Genomic DNA, 13,910 nt, shown 5'->3' on the forward strand with positions numbered 1-13,910 from the left:
GTTAATGGAAAGACATGATTTTCTAATTTTGTATAAAATATTATAAAATCTCCATAATCAATTCAGGAATTTCAACTCTGATACCTATTGATGTAGAATCCAAACCAAAGAAACGAGTAACTTGATTACCCAAACTAAATATCATTAATTAATATTATTCATCAAAGTCTAACTTATAATATATTACTAAAGGATTATTTATAGACAATGAATAGATAAAAATCTACTCTAACTAGGATTCCTTAACTCAATTTAATTAAGATTATAAAGATAATCTCAATCTAATTAGTTTAAAATAATTAAACTAATTAAACAATATTAATTTTTATTTTTACGTCTAAAATATTATTTCCCAAAATATTTGTTTCTACAATATGTATCACATCCCTAGGTTTGTGCCACCCCTTTTTATTGCTTTCATGTGTCTTTACCATTTTTAATAAGCAAGTTGATTCAATTACCCATTCTTATTGCTTATGAAGTAGTGCAGTTTTTTGACCATTGAATTTTGAATGTCAGACAGCTGCTGCTTGTACTTGGTTACAATACTTGTATTGATCTCATGTCTCAAATGCTTAAACTGTTTTGTTATATTTTCTCAGCTTGCTACAGAAATGCCAGCTGCTTTTCCAATTTACCTGCTTTGAGAATCTGTCCTGAATTTTGGACATAACAATGATGGTTGGGACTCTCTTCTTTTTGGTTGTAGTCATACACTGAGAAGAGCTTGTGCACTCTTCTTTTGATGGATGCATGGCCGACAGGAGAAGAGAGAGAATGCACTCATGGAGTTTCTCTCTGTCGGATATTTGATTGGTGGTAATTAAATTCTATGAAATACTTCAGCGAAGCATTAGAGATGAATTCTGAATTCTCCTCCAGCACAAAAAATATCATCAGAATACCTGCATTCAACTGTGCAGCACATGTATGCACTCTTGCACAATAAATATTTTTGTAGAAAATAGGTTGAAGAATATAGGAGAAGAACAAGAACAATTCTCGATATTCATATATCTATGCATAGTATTACATTCCCTATTAATAGGGAAGATAACTACAACTTAGGAAAGTTACACAAAATGGAAATATAAGCTATACACTGTACAAAGGAAATAAAAGATACAAAGAACAAAATTAGGAAATCTCTAAAACCGGATTACTTTCCAAATGTAGAGGTTCAGATCTGTTCTGTTTTTAGGAAAGGTAGATTAGGCGCCCATTCCATGATTCCGTTGATCATTCAACACTCCCCCTCAAGCTGGTGAATGTATATCTATCATTCCCAACTTGTTTACAAGCTCTTCAAACCTCTTGATAGGTAAACCTTTTGTTAGTAAATCAACTAGTTGATTTTCCGAAGGGACTAAGGGTGTACAAATCTCTCCAACTTCTATCTTTTCTTTGATAAAATAACGATCAATCTCAACATGTTTGGTGCGGTCATGTTGCATTGGATTATGTGCAATGCTGATTGTTGATTGATTGTCACAATAATTTCATGGGACCATGACTAGGGACTTTTAGATCATCTAGTACAATTTTTAGCCAAAGTAACTCACATAAACCAAGAGCCATTGCTCTAAACTCTGCTTCAGTACTAGACCGGGCTACTACACTCTGCTTTTTGCTTCTCCAGGACACCAAATTTTCCCCCAAAAATACATAATAGCTTGTAGTGGACTGTCTATCAACAAGAGAACCTCTATAGTTAGCATCAATGTAGCCTATGACTTCCAACTCCTTCCCTGATTTAAATAAGAGACCTTTTTTCCAGTGTTGATTTTAGATAACACAGAATTCTTCATACAACTTGCATGTGCTCTTCAGTAGGGTTATGTATGAACTGACTCACCAAATTGATAGCAAATGCTATGTTAGGCCTGGTGTGAGATAGGTAGATTAACCTACCTACTAATCTTTGGTATCTTCCCCTATCAACCACCGGACTGTCACTTGGTCCTAATTTCAGGTTAGGATCCAAGGGTGTACTTGTTGCCCTGCCACCTAGCAGTCCAGTCTCCTCCAATAGGTCCATGGTATATTTCCTTTGGGAAAGGAATATACCATCCTTGGAGTATGCAACGTCTATCCCCAAGAAGTACTTAAGCCTGCCAAGGTCTTTGATGTCAAACGCATGGGCCAAATTTTCCTTCAATAACTTATGTTCATCATCATCATTCATTGCCAATGACAATTATATCATCTACATACACAAGTGTGGCTTTTAGAGTATCTTTCTTTGAATGCTTTATGAATAGTGTGATCCTCCCTGCTTTGCCAATACCCTATTTCCTTCATAGCATTTGAGAACCGATCAAACTAGGCTCTTGGAGATTGCTTTAGCCCATAAAGCCTTCTTTAATCTACAAACATGACCTGCAACTCCATTAGTATAATCAGGTGGATGTTCCATAAAGACCTCCTCCTCCTCCAAGTCACCATGTAGAAAAGTATTTTGACATCTAGCTGCATCGATTTCCAACCGTAACAGCTAGCTAAAGATAAGAGAATCCTTACTGTAGTCATTTTTTCCATGGGTGCAAATGTCTCCAAGTAATCTATGTCATACGTTTTGAGTATATCCCTTAGCCACCAATCAAGCTTTTTATCTTTCCAATGTGCTATCAGCGTTGTACTTCACATTAAACACCCATCTGCACCTTACGGGTTGAACTCCCTTTGGTCTAGGCACCATTTCCCAGGTATGATTTTTTTCTAAGGCTCTCATTTCTTCATGCATAGCTTGTATCCAATTCTGATTCTGTAATGTCTCTTCTACAAACTTAGGGATAGCTATGGAATCAAGGGAGGACAAAAAGCTTTTGTGTTTTAGGGAAAGCCCGTGATAAGAAACAAATTGGGCTATGGGTTGCTATTTACAGCTTCACACACCTTTTCTAATAGCAATAGGCAAATCCAAGTCAGAGTGTATAGGATTAGAATAATCAGCAGGGTTAGGAAAATCAGAGGACTGAGTAAGTTCCAAACTTGACTGTAAGATAGATGATGGGCCTTGCTTGGCACATGGATTAGGCTATTCCTTCCTCTTATATATGTATGGTGAGCCTTTGAACCCAACAGAAGATATCCTTGGCTGGATAGAGATTGGAGAATCAGGAAATGTTTCCAAGTCTCCTGACTCTGTTGTCTTGGGATTAGGAGAAATAGGTAAATCAGAGGAGATAGGATCCAGAGAAGAGTGAGGCTGATAGGGCTGAGATTCTTCTAGAATAGGTAGATCATGATTAACAGGTGCAATCTCCCCCTGAGGACTAGAAGTAGGAGAATTGAAAAAAGATTGATTTTCCATAAAAGTTACATCTTTAAACACAAGGACCTTTCGGGTAGGAGGATGATAGCATTTATACGCCTTTTGGGGAGGAGAATAGCCAAGAAAGACACACCTAAGGGCTCGGGGATCAAACTTATCCCTGCGATTTTTAGAGACATGGACAAAAGCCACACACCCAAATACCTTGAGAGGAAGAGAAGTATGAAGACAAATTTCTGGGAAGTAAGAAGAGAGACACTAAAATGGGGTAAGCTTCTTGAGGGAACCCTACTTATTAAATAGGTTGCAGTTAGCACTATCTTGCCCCAAAAGGTTTTAGGAACTGAATGTTGGTTACAACATTTAGGAGGTGCCTCATCTTTCTCTTAGCAACTCCATTCTGCTGGGGAGTTTCAATACAAGAGGATTCATGAAAAGTCCCCTTTTGTTGGAAAAATTGATTGAGGTGGTGATTAAAGTAGTCTCTTGCGTTATCAGTTCTAAATTTTTTAATGGAAACCCCAAATTGAGTGAGAATCATCCTATGAAACAAGGGTAGGATGCTGCTAATGGTTGTTGTGTCTTTGAGTAAGTATACCCATGTCATTCTAGTGCAGTCATCTATAAATGATACAAACCATTTAGCCATAGAACAATTGGGAACTCTAGAAGGCCCCCACACATCAGAATGTATGAAGGAGAAGGGAAACAAAGAAAGTTTAGTGCTAATAGCATAACGATGGTGTTTAGATAATTCACACACAGTGAAACATACTGACATCTACACCTTTAAATAGGTTTGGAAACATGGTTTTTAACAAAGGAAAATGTGGGTGCCCTAATCTAAAATGTTGAAGCCAAATATCGGATTGAGTAGAAGTGAGTAGAGAGGAGTAGATAAGGCTAGGCTGATTTCTTGCAGGTGGCTCATTGCTCCTTTGTAGGTAGTACAACCCATTTAGTGTCATGGCAACACCAATCATCTTCCTTGTGGCTAGATCCTAAAACACATAGTCATGAGGTGAGAAAATTACACAACAATTAAGACTTTTGGTAAGTTTATGAACTAAAAGTAGGTTGGTGGAGAGGCTAAGCACATAAAGCACCTATTGGGTAGGTAGAGATGGGTTCAAACATACATTCCCTTGCCCAACTATAGGGATAGCTTGGCCATTAGCAACTGTGATTTTTCTGGAGCTAGATATTAGTTCAAAGGTTTCGAACAATTTTAGGTTAGGTGTCATGTGATCGATGGCTCCAGAATCTAAGATCCATAAGGTCATTCCTAGTTGTATATGAGGCACTAAAGAGCTCAGAATTACAGCACATATCTGCTTGAGCCATAGAACATTCACCTTGGAGAGTCTTTAAGAAAGACTTCAGTTTCCCAATCTCTTATGCATTCAATTCTCCTGTCTGAGGAGGCAGTTGAGTCATCCTTTTCAGTTGGCTCCTTTGGTTTCCTCTGGTTCTTTTGGTTGAGAGATAGGCTTTTACCTGGTTCTCGGGCTGCAAGTTCTTGAAACCTCCCATTTTGTTTAATATTGCCTCTTTACCATGCAATTTAAAGCATGTGTCTCTTGTATGCCTTGGCTTTTTACAATAAGAGCACCAAAGCCCCTCCTTGGATTGCTTCGATAAAGACTGATCTCTGCCTTGCAGAGGCTTCATCCATGTACCCTGCACTTTGTTAGTTACCATAGTTGGTCCCTCCATGTTATGATCAGTAAACATTGTTGTCCTCCTGTGTTCTTCACTCCTTACTTTAAAATAAACCTCATTTAGTGATAGCATCTTCTCTTGGCTAAGTATTTGTGCCCTTACTTGATCAAACTCAAGATTAAGTCCTACCAAAAACTCCACTGTCTTATCTCTCTCCAACATAGAAGTTAAAATGATAGTATCCTCACTACACACCATTTTTATATTCTAATAGTGGTATAATTCCAGCCAAAGGTCATTCATCCGATTGTAATATTCAGTTACAATCAAAGATCCTTGCTTTGTACTACTAATTTTGGTTTTAATTTCATACACAACTGATACATCTTGCACCTTAGAATAGGTCCTCTTCACTGTTTCCCAAATATTTTTAGTGGTAGATAAAAAAAACATATAGTTTTTACTTACCTTGGGAAGCATTGCACTCCATAACCAGGACATCAACATTGAATCCTCCACATCCCAAGCAGCAAAATTAGGATCCGTCACCTCAAGTGTTGGTCCAGTGAGATGGACTAATTTCCCTCAGCCCTTTAGAAAGGTTCTCACCAACTGGGATAATTCCCACCATCTAGACAGTATGAATGGTGCATTCCTAGTAGTTCTCTGGTCGGAGTCCCACTGGCAGATTGCTAAATTGGTATCGCTTCTCTTGTTGACATAGGAGAAGCAGTTTCAGAAATCTCCCACATTATAGGGAGATATAGCAAGAAAAATCAAGAGGAAACAGGGAGGAGATCGTCGCAATGAAGGCTCACACGAGAAGGGATCGGGGCAGTGAAGGCTCACAACTGATAATTAGAGGTATTTGGCTCTAATACCATGTAGAAAATAGGTTGAAGAATATAGGAGAAGGACAAGAACAATTCTCGATATTCATATATCTATGCACGGTATTACATTCCCTATTAATAGGGAAGAGAACTACAACTTAGGAAAGTTATACAAAATGGAAATATAAGCTATACACTGCACAAAGGAAATAAAAGATACAAAGAACGGAATTAGGAAATCTCTAAAACCTGGTTACTTTCCAAATGTAGAGGTTGAGATCTGTTCTATTTTTAGGAAAGGTAGATTAGGCGCCCATTCGATGATTCCGTGGATCATTCAACAATTTTGATAGCAGATTTTGTTCTGATATTTTATGGAAACTGATTCTTTTTTAAAATTTTTGTATTAGGTACAATGGGAAATGGTCTTGATATACTATGCATCGGAGAAAATGATTCCATTGGTGGTGTCATAGTATAGTTTTTTTGTTTTTTGTTTTTTTGGATTAAGATGTAGACTAACCGTAAGCCAACCCCACTAGAGGGATTAAGGCTTGTGATGTTGTATGTAGACAAAACATTCCAACTTCATGCGATGTTTCAGGCCATTGGCCATGCCCATCTATTTATGTATTTGTGGTGTAAACAGAGAGAGAGAAGTAGCTAGATGCTTTGAAGGTATAGATTGTTGGGAATCTTTTGTATGGATTTAAGAACAAATTTTTGAGCAAAAAAATAGTGCCTTCCCCAATATGCAGCCAATAACCTGTGAAGGCTAAGATACTACAATAATGTTAGAAGCGTATAAATGTTACAAATACTTCGTTTGATATATATAGCAACAGATGTTATATATCAACTATTTGCTGTTGTCATATATGTTTTATAGTGCATGTCATGAATTATTTGCTGGTGTGCAACATATTTTTTATCATTTGGTAATTGTAAAATAATAAAATATTATGTATTTCTACTTTTAACACAATGCAAGAGTATTTTAAGCAAGTGGTATATTATATACTAATTACACCAATACCCTCACTTATACTATGCAAGTGATGTTCACTTATATTGAACATGACTAGCTTGGTACAAATTTCACTCACACGAAGAGCTCTTAAGTGACTTGGTGAGTAAATCAGCCAATTGATCATTGGAGCCCTCAAATATTGTAACTATATCCCTAGAGAACACTTTTTCTTTAACAAAATAGCAATCAACTTCAATGTGCTTGGTTCTCTTGTGAAAAAGAAGATTAGAAGTAATATGTATTGTAGCTTGATCCGAATAACTCCTGACTCCTCAATTAATTATTTCAGTCACATTAACTCACATGTTGTTAGGGCCATTGCACTATATTCAGCTTTTGTACTGGACTTGGCAACAACACTTTGTTTCTTACTCTTCCAAGAGACTAGGTTGCTACTAACAAATACACAATATCCGCTAATTACCTATCTCTCATCACCACCAACCACCACTATTATTGTTGGCACCTTTTATCTGCCTACCATGAACACCACCTACCACAGCCATTCTGCACTGTCCACCCACAATAATGCCACCAACTATTACTGCGACAATTGCCACTATCACACAGTGCTGCTGCCACTGACCCCATTCTCCAGGATTATCCACCACTGCCATTTGTAACCCCACCATCAACTATGGTACCCATCTGCATCACTTCCCCATGGTTATCAAACATGGCAAGCCAAATTCATGTAGCCTAACCTACCTAGCGGGATCAAGGCTTGATATGTTGTTCCTAACTTGCAAAAAAAGAAAAAAGATATGTTATTCCTAGAGTAGTTAAGAGTTTCAGAGTACTTTTAGTTTTTATTTTGCATGTGATAGTTTTTACAAAAAAATTCTTTAAAATTTTATTTTATCTCATTATTGTTGTCAGTCACTGTTGTCTAGAAATCTTGTAAGCTAGTATCCTCTTGGAAACATTTGTGGGTTGCAGAAAGAGGTAGTCAAAACCAAATTGCAAGTTTTGGGTCAAGCACTCAAGTAATTCATTTTTTAGTGCAGGAATGTGCAGCTGCTTTGATTTTCTACAGGACACGATATGCTGCTTTAGTTGCTTCACGGGTTCTTCAGTCGTCAAATCCCATGCATTGGGTCACAGACCGGGCTCCAGAACCACTTGATGTCTATTGGAAAAATCTTTGTATACCATACAAACAACTTTGGATTCGTAAGCTAGCAACTCGTCTGGCTTCTCTTGTTTTGACGCTTTTATTTATTGTGCCTGTGGGCTTTGTACAAGGTCTCCTTCACCTAGAGGGTCTCCAGAAACGATTTCCTTTTCTGAAAGGAGATTTGGAGAAGTAAGTTTTCATTATCTTATTTTTGAAAGTTTCTCAAGACTTGCTTCAAAGCCAGACCATCCTTAATTGCCTTGAGTGGAAGGCAAGGGTGGTGTTAAGCATTCACATGCTTTGTATGTTTGTGTGTGTCTTTACTTATGAGGTGTATGTTTCATATGCCTCAGTTTCTTTTTAACTTTTTTCAGTTTAATCTTTGAAGGTAACCAAATATTGCTAAAGTTATTTCATTTATATATAATAAATTTACATCTGTGCACATGCATGGCTGCTCACTGTCTCTATCCAATAAACTCTATATAACTCATACCATTTACATTACATGTTAACAAAGGCATATACCAGTCATGGTTTTACATTTCTCTTAAAGAAGATACTCTTTTACTGCTTTTGCATAAACTATATTGCTGATGAAATATTAAATAATATCTTTCTTTATATGAGTAATTATGCATAATATGTAAGTGAATTTATTTGTTAAGTTAAACAGCGGCTTATTGTTTTCTTCTTTTAGTTGAATCTATTATTGTATTTTAAGGAGAAGGTATGTGTTCTTCCATGGCATGAGGTTTTCTACCCCTGAAAAGATGCTTTGCCATATACAATTATATTTAGAAGTTGGCACTCAATTATTAAAAATGCTGTTCTTTTGAAACTCAAAAAGCCTATATTACTTCCCTTCTGGTAGTTTGTACTTCTAATCTTAAAATTTCAAACTGTTTGTAGCTTAGGTATTGCCTACTCCATAGTTTCTTACAGTCAATAAATTGAACCTAAGAATTCAATCTGGTTGGTTTCAGGACTACAGAAAAGCCCAGTACGCTCAACTCCCAAGGTTTTGAACATGGAATTTAACTTAAGCAATGCAGACAGTAAATCATTATTTCAATAATAAAATCAGCTGTCTATAACTTATCAATATGAAAGTTAAGTTTCTTGACTATAAAACTTGACTGGAGAGGAGAAATTTTATTCAAGTACAGGGATTCAGTTGTAATAAATGTATAAGCATTTGAGGGCTTCAATATTAAATGCATAGCCAACAGTATTTTCTGGGTCAGTGGTTCTGCCCTCCCTTTGTCACAAAGCTTGATGCTATATCAACTTTCTAAATTGACCAGCATCAACCTCATTGTGCTGGTGTAAATAAATTAACAATTTGAAAACTAGATATTTGAATTTAATATCTGCTGATTTATCATTTCATTTTCTCATGGTCTTCATATCAGGAAGCACTGCATTTTCATATCCATGTCCATTTTTTCATAGTGAAATTCATATCCCATGTCTAATGTTTGTGCAAGAGGACATTGACCTTTGCATAGGGCCAGCCATGAAAAATGAATCCACGTAACCAAACCAAAGTAATTGAGTCTAAACTTTGTTATTCCCTTTCTCATGCACTCCCTTATATTCATCTAGCTGCTCTTTTGTTGAGTCATCTAGTTTATATAGTTAAAAGAGGCTCCAAATGTCACATTTCATATTTTATGTGATATGCATATTGCTCGTTCTGCAACTGTTATTAGGATTATGTTAATCACAGTGAAGAAAATTTTTATTCCAGAATCTCACTAGTGGCACAACTGGTTTCATTTAATCCAACACTGCACCTTCTTTCTTCTTTCCACCTATTTTGTGTCGCAACATAACAGAAACAGCTAGAAGATAGGTTTATGTCCACTATTCAACTAATATGACTCCAAAACAGATACATGAGACAGCAGCTCACCCAGTTCCTGATTTTGTGCAGCAAGTATATAATCCGTGTGGTGACTGGGTATCTTCCAAGTGTGGTATTGATGATATTTCTTTATGCTGTTCCTCCAGCAATGATGTGGATTTCAACAATTGAGGGCTCTATCTCTCGTAGTGCCAGGAAAAGGAGTGCATGCACCAAAGTCCTATACTTCTTGATCTGGAATATTTTTTTTGGTAATGTCTTGTCAGGTAAACTTATTGAACGATTGAGCGTTTTTTCTCGTCCTGGAGATGTTACTGCCCTACTTGCCACAGCAGTGCCTGCACAGGTATTCTCTATTTTCTTGTTTTGTTTTTGCTTCAATTACCAGGATGGGAGTTGTTTTATTTTTGTTTCAATCACCGAAAGTGGGTGGTTATACCCCTGGTTATTGACATGTATACCTCTTTTCTATCCACTCACATTATTGAAGTCTTTCCATGGCCTGCCTTGTAGTTCACGTATCCCTTTAGTACTCTCTGCTTTTGCTCCACCATAAACCCAACCAAAGTTCTGTTTTCATTAAACATGAACCTTAAATATCATTCTTGACCCTAATTATCGATTTCAATATTGTGCAGACAACCTTCTTTATGACTTACGTTCTGACATCAGGTTGGGCAAGTTTGTCAACTGAACTCATGCAGCCTTATGTTCTCATCTGCAACTTTTTCTATAAATTTATTCTCAGAAACAACGATGGTCCATCTTGTGGCATTTTATCTTTCCCATACCACACAGAACTTCCAAGAGTTCTCTTGTTTGGATTCGTTGGCTTTGTCTATTCTGTAATGGCTCCTTTAATATTACCTTTCTTGCTGGTTTACTTCTTCCTTGCGAATCTTGTGTACCGTAATCAGGTGAGCATTTCCTCTTATACATATATATTTTACTTTTATTATCTGTAAACTTCTTTTATCTCATTTTTTTTTCAGTAACTTTTGCCTTGGATTTTATCTTCTTCTGCCAGAGTCGCATAGAGTTTAATTTTTATCTCTTCAAAATGTGGGGTTTGTTTATCCTTTAAAGTATTTATTTTTTAGAAGTTCTGTAAATATTCTGAGACCATTTTTGAATCTGAGCTTATTTATTTTATTTTATTTTTTTCTTTTTGGTTCTGTGGTACATTAGAATCTTTGAAAGAAGGAAATGATTTTTTTTTTTTGGTGACGAGTAGGTATTCATTTTAATGCGACAATTGTATTCTAGATAAGGTTTGCCTCTTTTTTTCCTTGTGCTGGATGTTCAATTGCCACACTTCTTCTCCTGATCTTTAACCTTGGTATCTAGGGAGGAAGAATATATTGGGTCTGGCGGCAAATTTTTGTTGTCATTTTGATATGCCCAAGCATTTGAATTTCAAATAAAGAATTACGGATTTCAATTTAACTATTTAAGCTATGGGAAGCTATGGTGTTTCTCCCAAATTTAAGCTGTTTGTGTTATAGTATGCCAATTGTCCCTTCAAAAAATCTAATTATGTACTCATTAACTAAATTGGATAACTATTCAATCATAGGCAAATTTGAAACCGAACATTGTCACTCTTTTTAAATAACTAATTGAAATTCTTTCAGTTTTAAACTTTCTTCTTCACATTTTCACATAGAGGAAGCCCAAAATTGAAGAATAAGAGGAGGAAAATAGCATTCTGATGCATATGAACTGTGTGCAGAACCCCAAGTCTTAATAATGTTACAAATTATACCATCTAGTTATTTATGCATATATTTTTGGTTTTTTGGTTTTTTTGTTTGCGACTGAAGGATCCCTTCTCAATTTATTCTGAACATGTGCCTTTCAGATTCTCAATGTATATGTCACAAAATATCAAAGTGGTGGTCGGTTTTGGCCTATTGTGCATAATTCAACAATCTTTTCGCTGGTGCTGACACAAGTACTATCCATGGCGATATTTGGACTGAAAAAATCAACAGTTGCATCGGGTTTCACCATTCCACTGATCATCTGTACACTTCTTTACAATGAGTTCTGCAAGCAAAGGTTTATTCCAGTATTTAAGAACAATGTTGCGCAGGTGTGATTGGAAGTGTGTTTTACATCTTTCCGACTCTTTTTTTTTTTCTTCAAACCTGATTTGACGTGTGGATTTGTTCATAGGTTTTTATTGATATGGATCAAAAAGATGCAGATTGTGGGATGATGGAGGAGATTCATGAGCAATTGCGTTCGGCTTATTGTCAGTTTGCATCAACTTCCAATGACTTGGGTAAAAATGTGCCCCTCAACCATTTTGAGGATGGACACAGTGTCACGCATAAAGATCCAGAGGACATGAAAAATGTGCCCCTCAACCATTTTGAGGATGGACACAGTGTCACGCATAAAGATCCAGAGGATATGAAATCGAGTATGACGTCACCTGGCAATTAGAAACTCAGTATCACACATCTGATCTCATTCATGCCTCTTGCTTTCAAGAAACAATCCCAGATGGCAAATGCAGTATATGTTGCCAGTTCCAGTTTGGTTATGGGGGGAATTGAACTTGAATTGAAAAGGAAGTCTCCGCTTAAACAAACAAGAGAAAAATGAAAAAGAAAACTGAAATAGGGGAGAAAGAGAACATGGATTGAGCTACAGTATAGGTACAAAATTGAACTTTTATAACATTTGCTGCCAACAGAGTTGGTGTTCAATTCCGGGAAGAGACTACAGAAGCTGCTTGAAACCCTCTTGGTTCATATCTGACCAAGAATGCAGACTATGAGTCATATCAACTTTTCGTGTCTTGTTTGGGTTGCCTGTTAAGTACCCAGTTAGTTGTTTAGTCTGGATTAAGAAAGGCTACAGGAGGGGTTACCTTTTAAGGACAATGGTATATAAATAAAAAAATTATATAGAATCTTTATACAGAATGACAAAATTATGATTTGCAATGGTATGAGTGATTTCGCCTATTTGTTTCTGTGTTGTTTTATCAAAAGGCAATTGCTTCTAACATTTTAGTTGTAAAATTGACTTATGACGTTTAATTACGTGAACTATTCCGCAAGGTTTTGCTTGAAAGTCGTCTATTTCCTCTCCTGCTTCATGAAGTTGTTTCACTGGTGTTATGACAAGCCTTGAAAGATTGTTTAGGTACCGGTATGATGGTAGTTACAAATGTGATATATTTTTCAGTAGTTAGAATGTTGTGGACTTGAATAAGAAGTTTACATAATGCATAAAGCATGCTAGCATTTGTTATTATTGAAGAGGCAGAGAGATCAAAAAGCAACTAATGGAGCTTCAAGAGTACTAATATTTAATTTGCTATATTATAGGAAAAGACATTTTCTACCCATTTTGTGCTAAATATAAAATATTTATATCATATCTTCATTTTTCATTAATTGGATGCCTAGCCCAAAAAAAAGGAAGAATTAGAGATGAGCTGTACCTCTAGTGTAGTGGTTTATAGCATTAGATAACTCATTTAACTTGTTTTCTGTCAAATTTTTTTCTAATATATCGTTATTTAATTATGTTGCTCTCTAGAATTTTCTTTTTGAGAATTCTAAAAATCTATCAATTCTGTTCTTTTGTATATTTATCTCTGGTCTTTACTATTTTCTTTAAAACAAGTTCTTTGTTTTCTATGCAAAATTATTAGTTGTTTGACAAATACTTTTGATGAGAATCATGAGAATTAACTAACAATGACACAATTCGATCACTCAACTCAGTTAACTGTGTCGAATATGTATTTTCTAAACATAAACTTGCCACTAAGCAAAACTTATGGACTCAAGTCTAGCATCAAGAAATCTTTGTGGTTGCCTCTTTCTAAATTTTCAAGCATCTTTCTTGATATAAGAATGAAAAAAAAAAGAAAACAAGGATAAATAAATACTTGATTTTAAAACCAAAACTTTGAATACTAGTTGATGTGAATCTTGCAATAGAATGAAGCCAAAGGAATATACAAAAGATTGAAATAAATCTTAGAAAAATTAAAATTGAATATAAGGTAAAGAATTCTCGACCTGTTGATTTATGAACCAAAAATCTAGACTATATTAAAATTTAAACCTATTGATATACAAAAATAAAAACTAAGAATT

At 35.8% G+C, this 13,910-nt stretch overlaps 1 protein-coding gene across 3 annotated transcripts in view; it reads left to right on the top strand.

Moving 5' to 3' along the window:
- LOC127799587 (CSC1-like protein RXW8) overlaps positions 1-12,766 on the top strand; it is a 73,951-nt gene extending 61,185 nt beyond the window's left edge. For all 3 annotated transcript variants that reach the window (XM_052333746.1, XM_052333745.1, XM_052333747.1), the window contains 5 exons: positions 7,807-8,105; positions 9,856-10,132; positions 10,425-10,703; positions 11,648-11,881; positions 11,965-12,766. In XM_052333746.1, the coding sequence (XP_052189706.1) occupies positions 7,807-8,105; positions 9,856-10,132; positions 10,425-10,703; positions 11,648-11,881; positions 11,965-12,237 (1,362 nt within the window). In that variant the 3' untranslated portion in view covers positions 12,238-12,766. The remainder of the gene's footprint in view (positions 1-7,806; positions 8,106-9,855; positions 10,133-10,424; positions 10,704-11,647; positions 11,882-11,964) is intronic.
- The last annotated feature ends 1,144 nt before the right edge of the window (positions 12,767-13,910 follow it).

This window comes from Diospyros lotus, chromosome 4, assembly GCF_014633365.1.
Source record: "Diospyros lotus cultivar Yz01 chromosome 4, ASM1463336v1, whole genome shotgun sequence".
Taxonomy (NCBI): domain Eukaryota; kingdom Viridiplantae; phylum Streptophyta; class Magnoliopsida; order Ericales; family Ebenaceae; genus Diospyros; species Diospyros lotus.